The 18327-nt window shown below is 39.2% G+C and overlaps 1 protein-coding gene across 2 annotated transcripts in view; it reads left to right on the forward strand.

Annotated features, from left to right (window-relative positions):
* The window catches only part of znf462 (zinc finger protein 462), a 46001-nt gene extending 28406 nt beyond the window's left edge, over window positions 1-17595 (forward strand). The window contains exons 4-13 of one of the 2 annotated variants that reach the window (XM_077585911.1): window positions 339-473; window positions 4298-4668; window positions 6394-6512; window positions 7998-8198; window positions 10568-10796; window positions 10864-11012; window positions 11422-11642; window positions 12829-13156; window positions 13244-13376; window positions 14266-17595. In XM_077585911.1, the coding sequence (XP_077442037.1) occupies window positions 339-473; window positions 4298-4668; window positions 6394-6512; window positions 7998-8198; window positions 10568-10796; window positions 10864-11012; window positions 11422-11642; window positions 12829-13156; window positions 13244-13376; window positions 14266-14479 (2100 nt within the window). In that variant the 3' untranslated portion in view covers window positions 14480-17595. Of the gene's footprint in view, window positions 1-338; window positions 474-4294; window positions 4669-6393; window positions 6513-7997; window positions 8199-10567; window positions 10797-10863; window positions 11013-11421; window positions 11643-12828; window positions 13157-13243; window positions 13377-14265 lie in introns of both variants that reach the window. The other variant, XM_077585910.1, reaches the window with a different exon arrangement.
* The last annotated feature ends 732 nt before the right edge of the window (window positions 17596-18327 follow it).

Below are 18327 nucleotides of genomic sequence, written 5' to 3' on the forward strand. Positions count from 1 at the left end.
TCCTCCACCTAAATTCCTCCAACCTAACCCCTCCAAAGCTGCCAAAAACATTCTCAGACATGATAAGAACAAATTCTATATAGAGGATAATGGCAATAACCCGGAGAACAAGGGGAGTAAACAGAATGTTAAGACCGCACAATGGTTAATGCAGATTTGACAATAGTTTCTAGGTTTAAATGCCATAGAAAAGTAACTTATGCTCAAATACACAAGGTGATGACTTTTCTACTTATAGTCAATTAAAAACAAAAAATACAAATCTGAAATACGTTTTGTAATGTTGCCTAACAGATGCCAAATAAAATGTATCACACCTTTTTGTGGGTCCTTGACAGGAAAGCTGTGCAAACAAAGCTCCCATAGGCTTCAGGTGTAACTTTTGTGTTGAGGTGCACACTACCATCCGAGCCATCTGCAATCATCTGAGGAAGCATGTCCAATATGGAGAGGTCAAAGAGGGACATGTCAAGGTAAATGTTGTTATTTGAAGCATACTGTTGTATGTTTTCCCCATTTATCTTTCCACTTGTGTTTCATTGTCCAAAGCAGTGGCGGTTTTTGCTATGGGCAATCTGGACGACCGCCCAGGGCGCAATATATTCGAAAGCGCAGTGGCGCACAGGCGCTCAAAAAATCTAAACAAGACTCGCTAGTTTACTCACTAGACTACCGCACATTTCCACGTCGAGTTAGTGGAGTGAGTGCTGGGGCGCCCTCATCGTCACGTCAACTTGCTGGTGAGACTCAAATCGGAAGGCAAGGGTGAAGGGCGAGTGGGCGATGGGTCAATTTGCGACTGAGACTCGAGGCAGGCAAGGGGGCGGGGAGCTGATGTACGCGGCCAGCGCGCGCTCGTCCGCCGGCCGAATGACCGCCCACGTCATATTTATGTAGCAGTGGATTTAAAAAAAAAGTGATGCAAACCAACTCATTGTAATGGGAGCCACCAAACGTCAAACCTCGATCCAGGCTGACACAGTTGACATCGCTAGAATTCCTTTGAGTCCTCAAGTTGCAATGTTCACGAGTGGCAAACTTTTATTTTAATCACCTCACACTCACACACACACACACACACTCACACACGCACACACACACACACACACACACACACACACACACACACACAGAGTGATGCAGTTAAACGAGACAGTTGAGGTTAAACAGATCTACAAACGCATGCAGGCACACAAACACGACAACTTATGTTGCAGGATAAAATTATTTATCACACTGCAGTACAATTTGAGTTCAATTCAGTTTTTTATTGCCAAGCTTGTTAATGTTGATAACTATCTAATTATGTATTATTATATTAATTACTATTAAATATATAATTGCACCATTCAAACGCCAAAAAACACTAAAACGATGTAGTCTCATACTGAGTCAAAGACCAAAGAATAGAGATGTCTGATAAAAACCACGAGATATGAAATTTTGTCCATTTCGTGTACAGCCTTAAATCCAACCAGCGAAGGAAGGCAACTGCTCGCCACTCGCAGATAAAAGGGGCTGGGTCACTCCTTTGGACATAATTGTCCACGGAAATGGCTTTCGCCTTTGTTGTTAATCAACTTTTGAGTTGAATAAATGCACACAGAACTACATCATTGTTTTTCGTTTGTCTTAGATTTCATGATGAATTGCCGCTTTTAAGTGAAAGAAAATATTTCTGAGCACTTTTGCAGTTGTCACAACGCCACTGTTCAACCTGAAGAACATTATATTTAGGTTGAAGAAGTGTGCAAACCCCCCCCCACACACCCCAAAAAATTTTTAATGCCACATTAGCCAGCCCACGAACACCCCCCACCACATTTATTTTTGCAGCCGGGTCCCATGTATCGATTGTTGCGTTGGTGGCAGGATTTGGTGGCAAGTCAATTTTTCGTGGGGCCGGGTGTGGTGAAGATGGGGGCGCCACAGGAATATTTCGCCCAGGGCTCAAATCTAGCCAGAACCGCCTCTGGTCCAAAGACGAAAAAGTCTCCCTCAAACCGCATAACTGTCATACGCAAGACTGACCTGTGAGATATAAATGTGCAAAGAAAATTTGAAGAAGCTGAGCTAAGCTTATCTAGTAACTAAAATCTGGTTGGAAACTCATTTTTTACTGTGGTGAATGCTTTGAGACAAGCATGCCGTCACACACTCTGTTGAATCAAAAGCGCTTTCTGATTGGCTATGGTTCCGTTTCATCTCATGATCACAGAGTCCGTGGTTGGCCCCAACTCTGTAAAAAGAAATGCCTGATCTGTGACTGGTGGTCACTAGCCAATCACTGGACACACATGGTCAAACATCCATTCACAGTCCCATTCATGCCTGTGTACAATATAGAGATGTCCAACATTTCTGTGCTGGGGTCACACAAAAAAGCCGAAAGGAAAACACTTTGCCATGCTCACTCAGTTGTGTTTGATGAGATTGTCCAGTGTCTTGATAGATGTTCTTGAAAATTTATGCAAGCTTATTGCTGTTGACTCTAGTTTTTGTGTATTTGGTGCAACTGTCATTTTAAAGCCGTGACAGCCTTTCTGACTTCCCCACCCACAGCATCCTTATCTGTTCCCTGTGATCGGTTTCTCTTGACGCGTGCATCTTGTTCTTTCCCATTGGCTTTCGCTAGCGACAGAGGCGTCTGCCAGCTTCCACTCGAGACAGCACAAGAGAGGGAGTGGGGAGAACAAAGAGAGCGTGAGCTATTACTTGTAGGATAGGGGCTTGTATCTGTTGGAGGAGCATTAGTATTCTGGGGAGACTGGGAACAGGCCTGTGGAAACAAGGCCTTAACCAAACGGAGGACATTAATGGACTTGATAGTCAACCAGCACACTTCACCATAGCTACAGTTTTATTTATGCGTTTTACAGAACCGTATCAGGTGATTCTTTTTAGAGACACTGGAGAGGTTCACTGTAAAGATGTCACATCTTATATTATAGCTGCATGAAGTGCCGGGGCAGGGCTTCCACAAGCATGTATGAGCCTCCTTGAGGCTGTAAAAGAAGTTATGATTGTCAGCTGACTTGTGACAGCCACAGAAAGCCTCTGCAAAAGATGAGGAGAGATAGAAATAGATGGAAAAACAGGCCCTCTTGCCAGTAGGCTGAAATTTAAAGAAGTTCAGCGCATAACACTAGAATAAGGATTAAGAGACAAAGTGGTTTCAGATGTAGTATTCACAGAAGGTCAAGCTTTTGCTGAATGCTTGTCCTGCTTCTCCCTGTTGAGTGTAAAGTGCGTACAGGGAAACTCTGTTTGACAGTTCCATTCCTGTGCTTGTTTTGTCACCTGAATTTGTGTTGAAGTTACCTATGTTGATGCAGATCTTATAATTACAAATATTTGTATGAACAACACTTGCAGGCAATAGATATAAAACAAATTTAAAACGCTAAGTACTGCACTTACTGTGCTGCTTTATGACATATCTTACACCGCCGCGTAAACATGTTCATTGTGCTCTGTTCGGAACTGCAAAATATAATATGTTGGTACCGTAGTAAACCAAGGTATCTCTTCTGTTTTGCGTTAAAAATAATAATAAAAAACTATTAAAAAAAATGTTTATGCTTGAAGCATACTTTGAATTGTGCAGTTAAATTATGCTAGCCTGCTCAAAGTCATAGGCACCTCCAAGTTTGCCCTCTAATTCTGACTGTCAAATCAAATGAAATGGAAGATACCATTAAATGGTATAAGTAAATGGTACTTCATTTATATAGCGCTTTTCCACCTTTACGAGGCCCTCAAAGCGCTTTACATTCGACTACTGATGACGCAGCATGAGGAGCAACTGGGGGTTCAGTATCTTGCTCAAGGATACTTCGACATGGTCACAATGGCATGGGATCGAACCCCCGACCTCTGGGTTGGGAGACAACCACCATACCACTGAGCCACGCTGCCCCCATTCTAATTCTTTTTTGGCAAATAAAACGACCCCCCGGCGAGTCCTTGGAATGATTGTCAAATTTTGATGCCATGTGCCCACCGTTTATTAAATGGCATCCTTGAGACATTTCCATGCGTCCTGTTGGGTAGATGTATAGTATATCCACCCAATTTTGTGTCACTCAGAATCCTCAAAGTGAACTGTGCTCTGCTAACATTAGATGACGCATGCAAAAAATCAGCTTAAACTGAATACGGCTGGTGATACATAATTGATGGCCTCAGTTAGGACCTCTAGCCTTGTGTGTGTGTGTGTTTTTTATCGTCATCAAAGTGAGCAAACATTGTTTGTCAGACAAATAATAAACTGGAGTAAATCTTCATTTTTCAGCAGGAAGTCAGTGAGGTGGCTCTCACCATGCCGTCTGAGAAACTGGTTAATGGTGATTTGGAGGAGGATGAAGAAACGGGAAACCTCGAGAGACCCGAAGATGCCACGAAGCGCCTCACCTCGCTCCCCACCGCCATTTCCGCCGTTGCTACAGAAACACTGGAACCAGACCTAGATGCCGTCGAAGGGAGGTCCTCAACACTGAAGCAGCGGCTGGTGACGGGGGGCCACCCATGCGCTCAGTGCGACCGGGTCTTCATGTCCATGCAGGGCCTCCGTTCCCACGAGAGGAGCCACTCGGCCATGGCCATGATAATCAGGGAGGACAAGTATAGCTGCCAGTATTGCCAGTTTGTCTCACCCTTCAGACACAAGTGAGTGGGAGCAATACCTGTAAGATCTATGACATTTTTATTAATGGTGTATTTTTGTACCTGACATTTCAAAAATATTCCTTGATCGTTCTTTTTAAAATTTGATTTATTTACGTTCATGACATTTTTAGGGCTGCAACTATTGATTAATCCATTAATTATCCAATAATTTGTCCTCCCCTAAAAAAAATTAACTAATGTATTTTTATTAGGGGTGCACGGATCACAATTTGGGGATCGGTTTCACAATATCTGTGAAACAATGCCAAATAGATTGCTTTATTTGCATATGAAGCAGTTCTTTCAAATTAAAAAAAAAGCTTATTAGTCATCTCACAGCAGAGGACAGTGGCTAATGGGGCTTTGGGGAGATAACATCAGTTTTATTGTCCGGGATCGACCGATCACCACTTTCCCAAAATTAAGGAGATCCTGACCAATCGATTGGTGCACCCCTAATTTTTATATACTGTACTTAAAAAAATAATAATAATAATAATTTAAATTTAAAAACAATTTTTTTTAAACCGTTTGATCTATTTAAAACAAGACATTACTGTATTTCAAATTGACAAGGCAAAAAATGCACAAATACTTTGTTTATGATTTAGTTAATGGTTCGGTCCATAACATGTCATATATATTTACAAATACATTGTTTATTAAATAATTCCTAAAAAAATATATTCATTGCATTTAAAGATGTCACTCTGCTGATTTCATGATTATTATTTTTTATTTACAACAGTTCTAAATACTTAAACTATACATTAAAAACAAATCAATCCAAAAGTTTTCTTTTGTTAAATAAATGTTGATTTAATCTATTTTAATTCATTTTTTACATTAAACATTATATAGTTAATATAATTTATTTTTATTGTTATTCACAGTAATTTCTGGACTATAAGTCGTTACTTTTTTCACTTGCATTCAACCCTGCGGCTAAAACAAAGGTGCGGCTTATCCATCAGATCACAAGGGGGCTGCACTATAAAGGAAGCGCAAGAATGTCAGACAGAGCAAAACAACCCAAGTGAGCCCAAATACAGAAGACAGAACGAGAGCGAGACAATTTGCGCCCTCATTATGGAAAAGCAAGTAGCAGGAACCCGGTGCGGTAACACTAAAACACCTGCGGCTTACAGTTGGGTGCGGCTTATATGTGTAACAAACTTAAGTATTCCCCAAATTTAGTTAGCGCGGCTTATGGTCAGGTGCGCCTAATAGTCCAGAAATTACTGTATTCATTCTTATTGTCAATTCATATTAATTTTAAACTTTAACTGATTGTTGTTTTTGGGGGGTTCTTTAGACGCAAAACACATTTACACATCTGTTCATGTCCCCATTAAAAATAAATAAATGTAATGTGCAAGTCCTGTCTGTTCGAGGACAGACGATATGTTTTTGATTCATTAGACACGGAGCGAGTAGGACTGCGAGTCAGGTGTAATCTCCACTGTATACTGTGCGCCCTGACCTAGAAACAGGCTGCACTCCCCATGCCACCTAGGCAGGCTGGCATTCAAAACACAGCCAGCTTCCCCACAGGCACTCCCCCCAGGGGATTGTGGGAAGATGAGTTCCTCCTCCACCGTGGCTCCCTGCTCTGGAAAATGCACTTCAAAACCATAGCAGTGCTTGATTCTGGTTGTTTTATCTTCCATCCCTTTTGTTGTAGTTTTAACATGTTTATGTCTCGTCTCTGTCTCTCATGACCAGTCTGGACAGACACATGCAGTCTCACCACGGCCACCACAAACCCTTCAAGTGCAAACTATGCCCCTTTAAGTCTGCCTACGTGAGCCGCTTGAAGAGCCACCTGCACAAGGCACACACTGGTAAATATGTACACCCTCATACCCACTATAGTCACATGTATTATATAAATAATAGACAGAAATAATATCGATATAGAAGAGAGAGTGTTGTTATGACAGAGGATTTTATATTTAATGTGCTCATTTTAAAGTACTGTATTATTTGCACAACTCGTAACCGTCATGTGTCGATCCACCTAATAAACTGTTCCCTCAAATCAACACCACCTTTTACAAGCCAAACATCCACTTTGTATAGAGCTTGTCCTTATTAAGATTACGTGTGAGGTGGAGCCTATCCGAGATGACTTTGGGGTGTGGGACAGAGGACAACCTGCACTGATGACCAATCAATTGCAGGGCATTTTCAATAACCTAACATGCATGGTATCAAAGGGAGACAATGCAAAACTCCACACAGAAAGGTCAGGAACCTTAGAACTGTGAACGCTAGGACTTCCTTTTACCTCCCGTTTTCCATTTTGAAAATAAAACAGAAGTTAGTTTAACTCTTTGACTGCCAGACGTTTTCAGAAAAGGGATGCCGTGGGTGCCAGCCGATTTAAGCATTTTTGGCTGATCTTTCAAGGTCCACAGAAAATTATGTGTTTGGACTATGGAAACACACATACTACCAAATGAAAGACTGGACTCCCATCTTTCATCAGAAAAAAAAAGTTTGTTTCTACCTTATTCCGTTTTTCAGTAATCAACTATAGAAAATGGTTAGTTTCACCTCTGTTTTGGAAAAAAAACGTCTTTTAACGTCTTTGGCACTCCTCCATAGGATTTTACTAAACGTTATTTAACGTTTTTGGCAGTCAAAGAGTTAATAGATGCCGTTTTTCCATAGACAACCTCCGTTCATAGATGCTATTTTTCCATAGTCGGACAGAGTAAATTGTTGAGCCCATTTGAACACTGCTGCTAACTAAAACAGCAGCACATGAACAGTCTCTCAGCTAAATTAAAGATTGTTGATTGATTGATGAGTCATGAGACCTCACTTCACAGAATTAACTCAATCACTGCCATTGGCGGCTACAGTTGTCAAATAATGCATTTATCTTGGTGGGATGCAGGGAATGATTAAAGATGATCTTGTGTTATGTAAACTTTTTTTTTTTTTTCGATTAGCATTTCTGTAGACTAACAAAGTCACTCCACAAGTTTTGCGTGTTAATGCTCCAGAATAACAAGGTCACTCCACAGGGTTGTGCGAGTTAATGCTCCAGAAAACTACACTATTTTTTCAACCCCTTTTTTTGCTTTTTCTCGGTTCATTTTAAACCATTTTAACCAGGCATAAATTGTAAGATGGAATGTTTAATGCAGTTCACAAAAACCTTCTAATAAATGCCTACCCTATCTGCAGTTGAGTAAACTAATGTAACTATTTGCAGAGATTCCATATCTACCTTCACAGCTAGAGATTATACTCGCACGCAACAATGAGAATACGACTCTGCATAACGTAATATTTCACCTTGCATTTGATCCCATTAGGAGAGCAGCACACGTACAAGTGCTTGTCTTGCCCCTTCACCTCCATGACCATCAGCCTGCTGAAGGATCATTCATTGCAAGATCACGGCGAGGCCCTCACCCTCACCAAACTGCGCGCCGCCACGCAGGCAGCTCACGCCGCCCTCAGGACCCCCACCCGATCGACCACCAGCGTGGAGCACAGCCCCTTGACTCCGGAAGGTATGGCATTCTTGAGACTGGTTTATAAATATAGTCATGAAAACATAAGCAATAGAAGCAGAAGTTGAAATTGAAACTGAAGTCTTCTTATTTTTTTAATCTAAAAGGCTTCTTAAATTCTAAATTGTAGGAGTAAAGTTGCCATATGTTTCTGGGGTGTTCACATCATTGGCAGATGAACCACGGTTTTTGCTTAAAAACGAGTCGTTCTTCTGCCTGGTGGCAAAATATCTCAATAGTGGCCACTTTCCTTAGTCTCCTTTATCTTCACTATACATCACCATGCAGAATATGAGGCAGAATGTGGTGGTCCCGTATGTGGCTGGTTTGTCAGTGAAACTCTTTAAATGTAACATACCGATGCACTTCAAATCTGGCAACAGCGTCTGACAAAGGCACCTCAAGGACAAAATCCCTCGTAGCAAACTCAGCAATGTTATTTATGTAGTACAATGTGGTGCAATGACCTCTACATTGGAGATATCAAGCAGCTCCTACATACACAATATTAGCAGGGTGCGTTAAGTCTCTACTGAGTCTATGTAGGAATTTTTTACATTTAAACATTTTTCCTTAGAAACGTGCATATTTTTGTAAAAATATGATTTGATTATTTTAGCAATATGTCGTGGTGGCAGAAGTGTTTTGAAATGTATCAAGTTAGCAGATATCCTTATCTCATCTCTCCTCTATAAAGCATGCTTGATTCATGTGTTGAATTCCTCCACCTTTACTGCAAAGCAAGGAAGCATTGTAGTGAAGCTGAATGAACCGCAATGTATTTGTCCTGCATGTCTCTGCAAACGTCTTGAGTGCAGAATGGTGCATTTTTCAGGTAGATAGATATTCTATTAGTGTCACGGTGGTTTATTTATTGATGTGTCTGAGCCTCAAAGTAGGGCGAGACGAGCTTGCTCACTCATATTAGGTCTCTTGTGAGAACGAATGAAGCTTGTGCACGTTTGCTATGCTGCACCCGGACTATGATCGATTGACATCCCAAGTGGGATGTATGCATGCGATTGATATTTAAAATGAGTATGAGGAGCGATTATGTGGCTCGATAGTTGTTAATTTGCCACAATACGTTATAGAGTAAAACCAAATGCCTGCCAATCAAAAGTCCCACAAAATTAGGAAATAAAGGCAAACTACTCACCTGTCATTTACATGTACTGTATTATAATCCAATGTGTTGGTGTGAGACAGTGAGTGGGGGAACAAACTTTAAAATGTTTCAGGAAATTAATGCTAGTGTGATTTAGGTAAGTAGATAAGTTACATACATAAATAAAAACTTGGGATTTCACTAGTCTTTGGAAGAAATTGTTATATTATGGGAGAATATTTAGCATTTTTTCTTGTGAAACATTTGTTTTGTCATCATATTGCTTGTAAATTGTTGTTACTGAATATTGACAGTGTGTTCTCTTAAAATGACATGTTTTGACAATGTAAGATTAAACAATTTCTTTTTCTTTTAATATTACATTTTCCCCCCTCATTTTCGACTGGTAAATGAAACTATTTTTGTAATATTTTATGTTTTGTTTTTTTTCTTTTTTATCTTCCTCACAGCATGTAGCCTATGTTCATAGTACAGGTCACTTCTCATTGTTTTCCACATACGTAACATGTATTTTCAATTCAATGTGAACCGTAGAAATAAGATTTTTTTTTTTTCAGATCTGACCCAGGCTTTCTTCCTATGTGGATACAAATTGGTTTCGTATCCGATGCGACCGCAGTATAATCATTCAAGTTGTGCTCATCCGACCTTATACTACGTCATCAGAAGGCGACTAACGTCACAGTTGTTAAACAAAACAGAGGAGAAGAGAGCAGTCAACGGCGAACTGAAGACGCAATCGAAATTGATAAACACATGATGGGACTGGGGACCGGTCAATTCAAGCACAAAAATAATTGAAATTGCAACTGTTGCATCAGTATTGAGACCTACATGTACTGTATTACAAGTTGGATCTGTTATTGTAATGCAAACAACTTTGGTACTATACGTAATTAGATCAGATTTTTATCAAATTCTGAATTGGACAGCATGCACTGTAGTGTGAACGTAGCCTGTTCTGACCACATACCTATTTTTTGTTTTGTTTTTTTAACCCACTTTTTCCCCAAATCATTTCTAATTACAGCTGTATTTTGTTTTTGTTTTCCCTTTTTACATTGCACAACTATTAAATACAGGACATATTTTCTTGTAATAGTATTACATTTTTAGTCTCGTTAGCTTGCATTTTTTTCTTTTTAGTGTACATTTTCCCACTCATTATTTCATATCAATTCAGTTAAAAAACTTCTGTACAGTGCATCAATTAATATCAGAGACTGTGCTCCTCTTTCAGATGCCTCATACTGGGAGCCGGTTGACGTCCGCAAGCAGCTCAGCCACTACCAGACCGCCTCTCGCAGTCACACGTCCCCGGGCGACCATCGGCCCGACAGCATCCTCACCTGCGAGTTCTGTGAGTTCAGCTCAGGCTACATGCAGAGCCTGCGGCGACACTACAGGGACCGCCATGGTGGCAAGAAGCTCTTTAAGTGCAAGGACTGCTCCTTTTTCACCTGCTACAAGTGAGACAACGCTAAGCTAAGGAAAGAAAGTTTGGAGATGATGTTAACAGAACTATAATGTTCTTAGGAATACATTCACCCTGCATGTGGAGGCGGGCCACAACAGCAGCAGCAGCAACAATGTGTCAGATGTCCTGAAAGATCTTCGCTGCCCTCTTTGTCTCTACCACACCAAATACAAGAGCAGTATGATCGACCACATTGTCCTGCACAGAGGTACACAAGCTGTCTCAACACACTTCCAAGTGTGTCGTTTTTAAGCTAGTCGTTAAAATATTTTTACTCTTGAACTTAGCATGGACTTAACATGAAAGCTCTACAACAATTGGTCATTAATAAATAGCTTGTACAAATCAACACTATTTAATTGTCTTGCCATTCATAACACATTCACAGTGGGCCTCGCACAGGGGTCCATTAAGATTCAATCATCAAGGTGGGGGGGTCGCACAGGGTGCCATTTAAGCTTAGGACCACCACTGCCAAGATGTACTCCACCTCTTGCCTAAAGTTCTTGAATAAGTTCCAGCTCACCCAGTGACCCTTAAGAAGCCAAGTGCTAAAGAAAATTGAAGGATGGGTGTCATTGACCTAATGTTATGTCCTTTCCTTTTATTTCCACCAGAGGAGCGCGTAGGTCCGCTGGAGGTGAATCGCTCCAAGCTGTCGCGTCACCTCCAGGGTGTGGTGTTCCGTTGCCACAAGTGCACATTTACGTGCTCCAGCGACCACGCCCTGCAGCTGCACCTGCACAAGCACGAGCTCAAGCCCTACCGTTGCCAGCTGTGCTACTATGACAGCCGCCGCCGCAGTCAGCTGGAAGAGCACCTTCGCCTTGAGCACAAGGTGAGAATCCACGCCTATGCTGTAGCGTTGCGTTCTTCATCATGCAAGTTGGATGGAAAGGAGACTCTTACTGAGAATACAGTATATGCACATATGACGTTTATGGTGCTTTGTTCTCCTAATGTTCTTACTCTTGTAATATGTCAAAATTAATTCTACATTAATGGTGGCCAGCTCATTACGTGACTTTGTCATTGTCAGTGACTTTGCCATTCGAAGTTCACTGATGCTGGCCCATGCGCAGAAATAACACGCTCTTGCTTTTTTTAAATCCACTTAAATTGATCAATCATCGTTGATCTCGTCTTACTACGCTGCACAGGCCTTTCTGTGCGTCAGGTTAAATCCTTTCAAAAGGAATGATTTGAATGAGATATAAAGCCCAGAAAATGTCATTGTTAAATAGTTAGCTTTTTATACTACAAAAGTAGCTACACAGAAGTAATTATTGATAAAGATTTTTTCTTAAAGGCTTAAATAATACAGAATGAAGATGCTAAATATATAATAATCATTGCAACCAATCATATTAGATCATGAATATACCGGGCTACCATCCTAAAAGGCTTTTAGGATCCTTTCTCGTGTTTGCAAAGTATCAAAAAAAAAATTATAATTGTTTTATTATTGATCACGATCTTAATATTCTGACTTGAATCTCCTTACATCAGTCAAATATTTTTCTTCCCTTTCTTTACTCCTTTCTTTTCCTAAAATTACAAGTTTTTTATATTTCTTCTTAAAAAATCATATTCATACTCTATTCTTGCAGTACTAAATTTGTAGTTTAATTTATTAGTCATAAATGTATTTTTTCCATTTTATTACAAATGTTAATATTACACATTTATTTTTTGTTTGTGATACAGTACTATTATTACTACTATTAAAAAATACATATTAAAAATACATACTAAAAAAATACTGATAACTTACAAAATTATATAAAATTTTCTGAAAATCACATTTCTGATAAAATCAATAAAAAATGTTTTAATCCTCATGAAATTACCAATATTTATTTATGGATTTATTTATTTTAATAAGAGTACCCCCACAGCACCCCCCCCCCCCCCAACTCATTTCTTGTTTATTTCCGAGTGTATCAATTATTCACTCTTGGTGGTGAAAAGTAGTATTTTCCATTGACATGTCAAACTCAACAAGGCATTGTTGCTGCGATCAGGTCATCCGGAACTTCGAGCTGATGGGCCGCGTCGACTTAGACCAGCTGGAGATGATGGAGGAACAGGAAAACAGCAGCAGTGACGAGGAGCAGCAGCTGGGGGAGGGGGAGGGGGAGGGGGAGGAGGAGGAGGAAGACCAACAGGAACAGGGCGACAAGATGGAGATGGCGGTAGACGAAAGCATGGCAGGGGCGGAGGAGGACGAAGGCATGGAGGTGGCAGAGAACCCAGGAGACGAAGAGGAGGATGAGCAGGAGGACAACATCAAAGAGGATGAGGAGAATGAGGAGTTCAACGAGGTGCAAGAAGAGAGGCCTCCACTACAAGGTTGTTTATCAAAGCATATTTCACAGTAATTCCAAATAAGTCATACCAATATGAAACTGATGCATCTATTAAACCCTCATTTCCCAGAAGTCCTTGCTTCTCCAACGAGCAGCAGCAGCAGTAGCAGCAGCTCGGCAGAGAAGCGTTTTCCCTGTGAATTCTGTGGACGCTGCTTCACTAACAATTTTGAGTGGGAACGCCATGTCCTTCGCCATGGCATGTAAGTAGTATCATTTATACATTCATTATTTCATTGTTATTTTTATTTCCTGCCGGTTTACATTTTGAAAAATACATGGTGACCTATGACTCTACCATTGTAAAAGCATACTAAATATATTTTTTTTTAATCGTTTTTTCATGTACTAGTACTTAACACTAATATTTCAAATATTACTTTCATGAAATAGTGCAGTTATTTTATTTTTCAAAATTGTTTTTTTCAAATGAATGTGTTTTTCACGTATTATCTTGAATTTTTCTCATGTTGCAATCTTATTATCAGAATATGGTTTATTAATAATATAATTTGACTCTAAGGGATTTTTAAATTTTAGTTTTCTGGCAATATTATACTTGCAAATTGATAGATTGATTCTCATAAAATTATTTTTTTCTTATGATATAGCTTTATTCGCAAGAAAATTATTTTTGTAATATTTCAAATTTATTCTCATAAAATGACCTATTTGTAATTAAATCTACAGTATATTCTAAAATGTTTTTAAGCGTAATATTTGGGATTTTTTTATCAAAAGATGATTTTTTTCCATGTTAAATCTTTTTGTAGAATTACATGATTTTTAAAATGAAAAAAAATATATCTTAAATTGTGACTGTTTCTGAATTACCCTGCGATTTCACGTTACTCGTTAGTTTTTTTTTCTTGTACTATGAAAACTTTGTTCTCTTGCTATAGTTATATAGAATACATGATTTTCCTCTTTTTTTTTTCTTAATTTTTTTTCCCCGAGTACAGTATTACAACTTTATTCTCGTAAAATGGCACATTTAACATCACGTGGGATTCATTGTACCCTAGTTTTCTACCACCATACGATTCTAGCGTCCATTTTTATATATATATATATATATATGATCTCTTATAGGACGGTGAACAACAATAGTCAACTGGACACCAGCACAAACTCCAACATGGAAGCCTCTGCCACATCTTCTCTCTCTTCTACTTCTATTGACACCGGACTGGAACTTTCCACCAACCGAGACGAGGATCAGAACACTTCGAATTTTCTTTCGCCCGGCCAGCACGCGGACGATGAGGAGCCGCTTGATGCCAAAAAGGATCAACAGTCGGGTTGACCCGATTGGGACTTTTAAAGGTTAGGTTAAAATAGGACGTTTAAGGAAAAAGAAAAAGAAAAAAAACAAAAGATACAAGTGAAAACTTTTTATGAGTTTGCGCATCTGTAGATTGTAGGTGTTATAAATATCTATACATATATACAAGTATTAGGTTGTGCTGCTTTAAAAGAAAACATGGGATAAAAAGCTGGCGGTCCCCTAGGACAGATTTTAATATATTGGTAACCAATAGTGAACTTTATTGCTGACATTCTGGTCAAAAAGTACAGTGAAAGATGCCACCTATCTATATACAAATTATTTATAGAGAATGTTGCCCCAACATGATTATCAAAATTTAGCGTATTTGAAGCACCTTTGACACTCACATGAAAAAAAGAAGTAAACAATGTAGAGAGCTACCTTATCTTTTTCCCATTCAAGCCTTGTGTTATAAAACGTGTAGTAAGGCTCGCACCTTATCTAGTTTACTACTAATCCTCATTGGTAGAAACAATTGACCTCCCCATGTTTTGTAGCAAATTGCTATCTTTAGATCCTTTATGATATAATATACTAAGTATAAGCCTTCAGTCCTTAACTCTTTGGACTGTACTATTTATAATGATTGTTCAGTAATTTCTCCGCTGTTTTCGTTCCAACCCAGTTACCCGTATCACCATCGAAGCTCGGTGGATGCACACAATGACGACATAGTGAGGTTTCACAAACACTCCACACAGCTATTTGATTACGAGTGTGTTTAAGATGAGAAGACTTAGGGTTCCTAGCTAGACTGCATGGTTAGCATCTTCATTTAATGCGCTTAAGGTTGCACTTGTCTAAATTGGTAATGAATGAATCAATTGTTCACTGATGATTCCTTGAAATAACTACAATTATTACAATTATAGACAATTATAGAATTACAATTACAACTAAACTACAATTTACTACAAAATGGAAATATACAACTTGGCTGCAACTAGTAAAGCCACTGTTGATTCACTCAACCAGTTTGCTGTCTGCAGAAAACCTAATGTTATAAAAACTTTTTTTTTTCAGTTAGCCTCCATGAGTGCAGCATTTTTTTTTAAACAGACCTCAAAGATTTCCTATTTTTTGTAAATGCTAAAAACATTCAGGAAAACTTTGTAGCAGTCAAAACAAAAATTCCAATGCTCATACTCCATGCAGCCCATTCACATTTCGTAAATCTTTATTGTACATCAAATATTGTATTGTACATCAAGCCGACCGCTGCTACATGAAGTTAGCGCCTCTGAAATTACGATGTTTATTAATGACAATGAAAAATCCACATTAAATTCAATGCTAATGAAATAGAGACACATTTGGCTGCTTGTCAGTCCAGCAAGGGTTCCTCTGTTGACAGATTTGAATTTGTACCAAGTGCTGTAGTCATCACGATTGACAAACCTTTTTTAATTGTATTTACTAACTGGTTACTGAGCCACGTGAGCGGTTAAGCACATATTCTTTTGTTAGTAACTTTGAACGTGGGAACTGTCGTCATCCGAGAACCTCTTTATAGTTCTTAAATACAGTAAAAAGACAAGTGCAACCTTGATACTAACTACAAACGAACTAACTAACCTCAAAATGATCGTCTCTCCCACGTCTTCTTTCTCTTGTCATTGTCGTCTGCATTTATGTGCTTCTTTTTAGTAATACGATTAACAAAGAAAACAAAAAAATGGCATAGATTGTATTTGTGTTGAAAGTTGCTGCTCGAATGCCCTAAAGCCTTATTGAGAGGAAACACAATATAGCAATCAGACTTTCGTCAAATGCCCAAATTAATGATGTTATTAAAATAAAAATGAGCACATTTAATTAAGTTGTATTGTGCGTCATCCTACTGGCTGTCAAGCCAGCTGTTGCGCTGCTGTTGATTAAATGGTAAGCAGAAAAAGGGAAGTTTGCGCTTACGATGTCAAAACTCCAGCTGACGTTTGTGTACAGACAACAAAACTTATTTGTTCTGTGTTTGAAATGTGGTCTTTTGAAAAGAATAGCTTCAATCCCCCCCACCCCCCCCCCCTTTTTTTTGTTTTACGTTCAATGTCCTAGTTATGCTTGAAAAAATAATTACGACTGTTAACTCACCCTAGACTTGCTGTACAGCTTCCGTTAACAATGGGGAAAATAATTTGGAACCGTGAGTCAGAACCGTTGCATCAGAGCCGTAACAGAACATCCGTCATTTATTGTTACCCTTTAGTAAAGTGCGATATTGCCAGCAGCAAATGATGACGCATCACACAGACGATGCAAGCTTTGAAGCTAGAAAATAGCTAGGTTGACTTTGTACCACCATCACGTGTGAGGGCTGGAAAACAACAGCGGAATACAATGACTTTTACTGGCACACACGTCCTACCACTACTACGGCTCTCATACTACCACCGAAGGTGGGAAATGGCCGGATTGACTTAGTACACCCTTCCCATTCATACAGCATAGTTGCTTCACAAGTCAACCTGACAATCCCTAGAGACCTGGTTCCCACTAATCCTTGACATTTGTATCAATCACCATGCGTCCGTAGTTGGCAGAAGGCGGGAATGTATCAGTCAGTCTGTGGTCCTCCTTTCCCCGACTTTATCGTAGCGATTGGGTCAGTGCTGAGTTCTCATTGCTCGGTTGGACCTCCTCCCATTGTGAAAACCAGATGCCGGGACAATCTCGGAATTTGAGGCCCTTGAAAGTTTTTTTGTGTGTGTTTATGTGATGATTTTGAATAGTTTGTGACTATGAATCTCCCCTTACTGTGTAATCATAGTCAGGTTCTGACTGTAAAAAAAAGAAAAAAGAAAAAAACTTCCTGTCCCACTTCTCCCAAAGTTTAGTCCCTGCTGACAACACACTGGATATATGCTTTGTACATATATTTTTCTTTTTCTTTGATCCATATACAGTAGTTGACACTAGAATCTGACCTTATATGCCTTTTTTTCTCTTTTCAATCTAAATCCCTGATATGGTGGGTTGTGATCGTTGCCTAGGATGATTGTTTACAATTTGATTCCATGTTATCTCTGGATATTCTGTATATATTGTAATTCATTGTCTTTTTTTAACTTGATAATAAAGTTATCAGATAACGCTCATTTGTCAACGTCGTCTTTGTTCTGTGCAAATGTAATCTAATATTAGCATGCTATCTTTTTGGGGGGATGTGTGTGGAGTTGTTGAGACAAATTCTCACATGTCTGATGTCAAGTCTTAGCACTATTTCCAGATCGCAGCAGAGGATCAGATTTTTAATCTCCCGCTTTACTGCTTCAGACAAGGGGCAAAGGAGGACACGACGCAAGGATGTGCCAAGACGGACGAAGATGAAGTCTTACCACAGAAAAAGAAGTCCAGATGGAAGGAGGCTTATGTGAAGATTGACAGATTCATGTATTCATTACATGTGACTTCAGATCAGCGATTCCCTCACTTAATATTTACAAGTAGGTCAGTCAAAAGATAAATGTGTAGTTATGCATCATACATTGATTGATCTTACCATCTACTGGAGAGTGGCTATATATACTGCACCTCAGCCAAGCACAGCGTATGGACTGCCCCCTCATTTGAATAACATTTCCTTGTGTATTTAATACTCATTGTCATTATATATATAGCATTTCCACTTAGTTTTTATTATTTTTTATTCATTTTTACTGTTATTTATATTAATTTCCATTTATGTTTGTTGTATTTTTATTTTCACTTTTGTTTTTATTCTGGCAGTTTTGGTCCTCCATTAGCAGCAAGCATAACGTACATGGTATTATTATTTAGTATACTGTATTCCCCTAAATGTATTAACACGTGTATTCAAATTACTTTTT

This window comes from Vanacampus margaritifer, chromosome 14, assembly GCF_051991255.1.
Source record: "Vanacampus margaritifer isolate UIUO_Vmar chromosome 14, RoL_Vmar_1.0, whole genome shotgun sequence".
NCBI lineage: Eukaryota > Metazoa > Chordata > Actinopteri > Syngnathiformes > Syngnathidae > Vanacampus > Vanacampus margaritifer.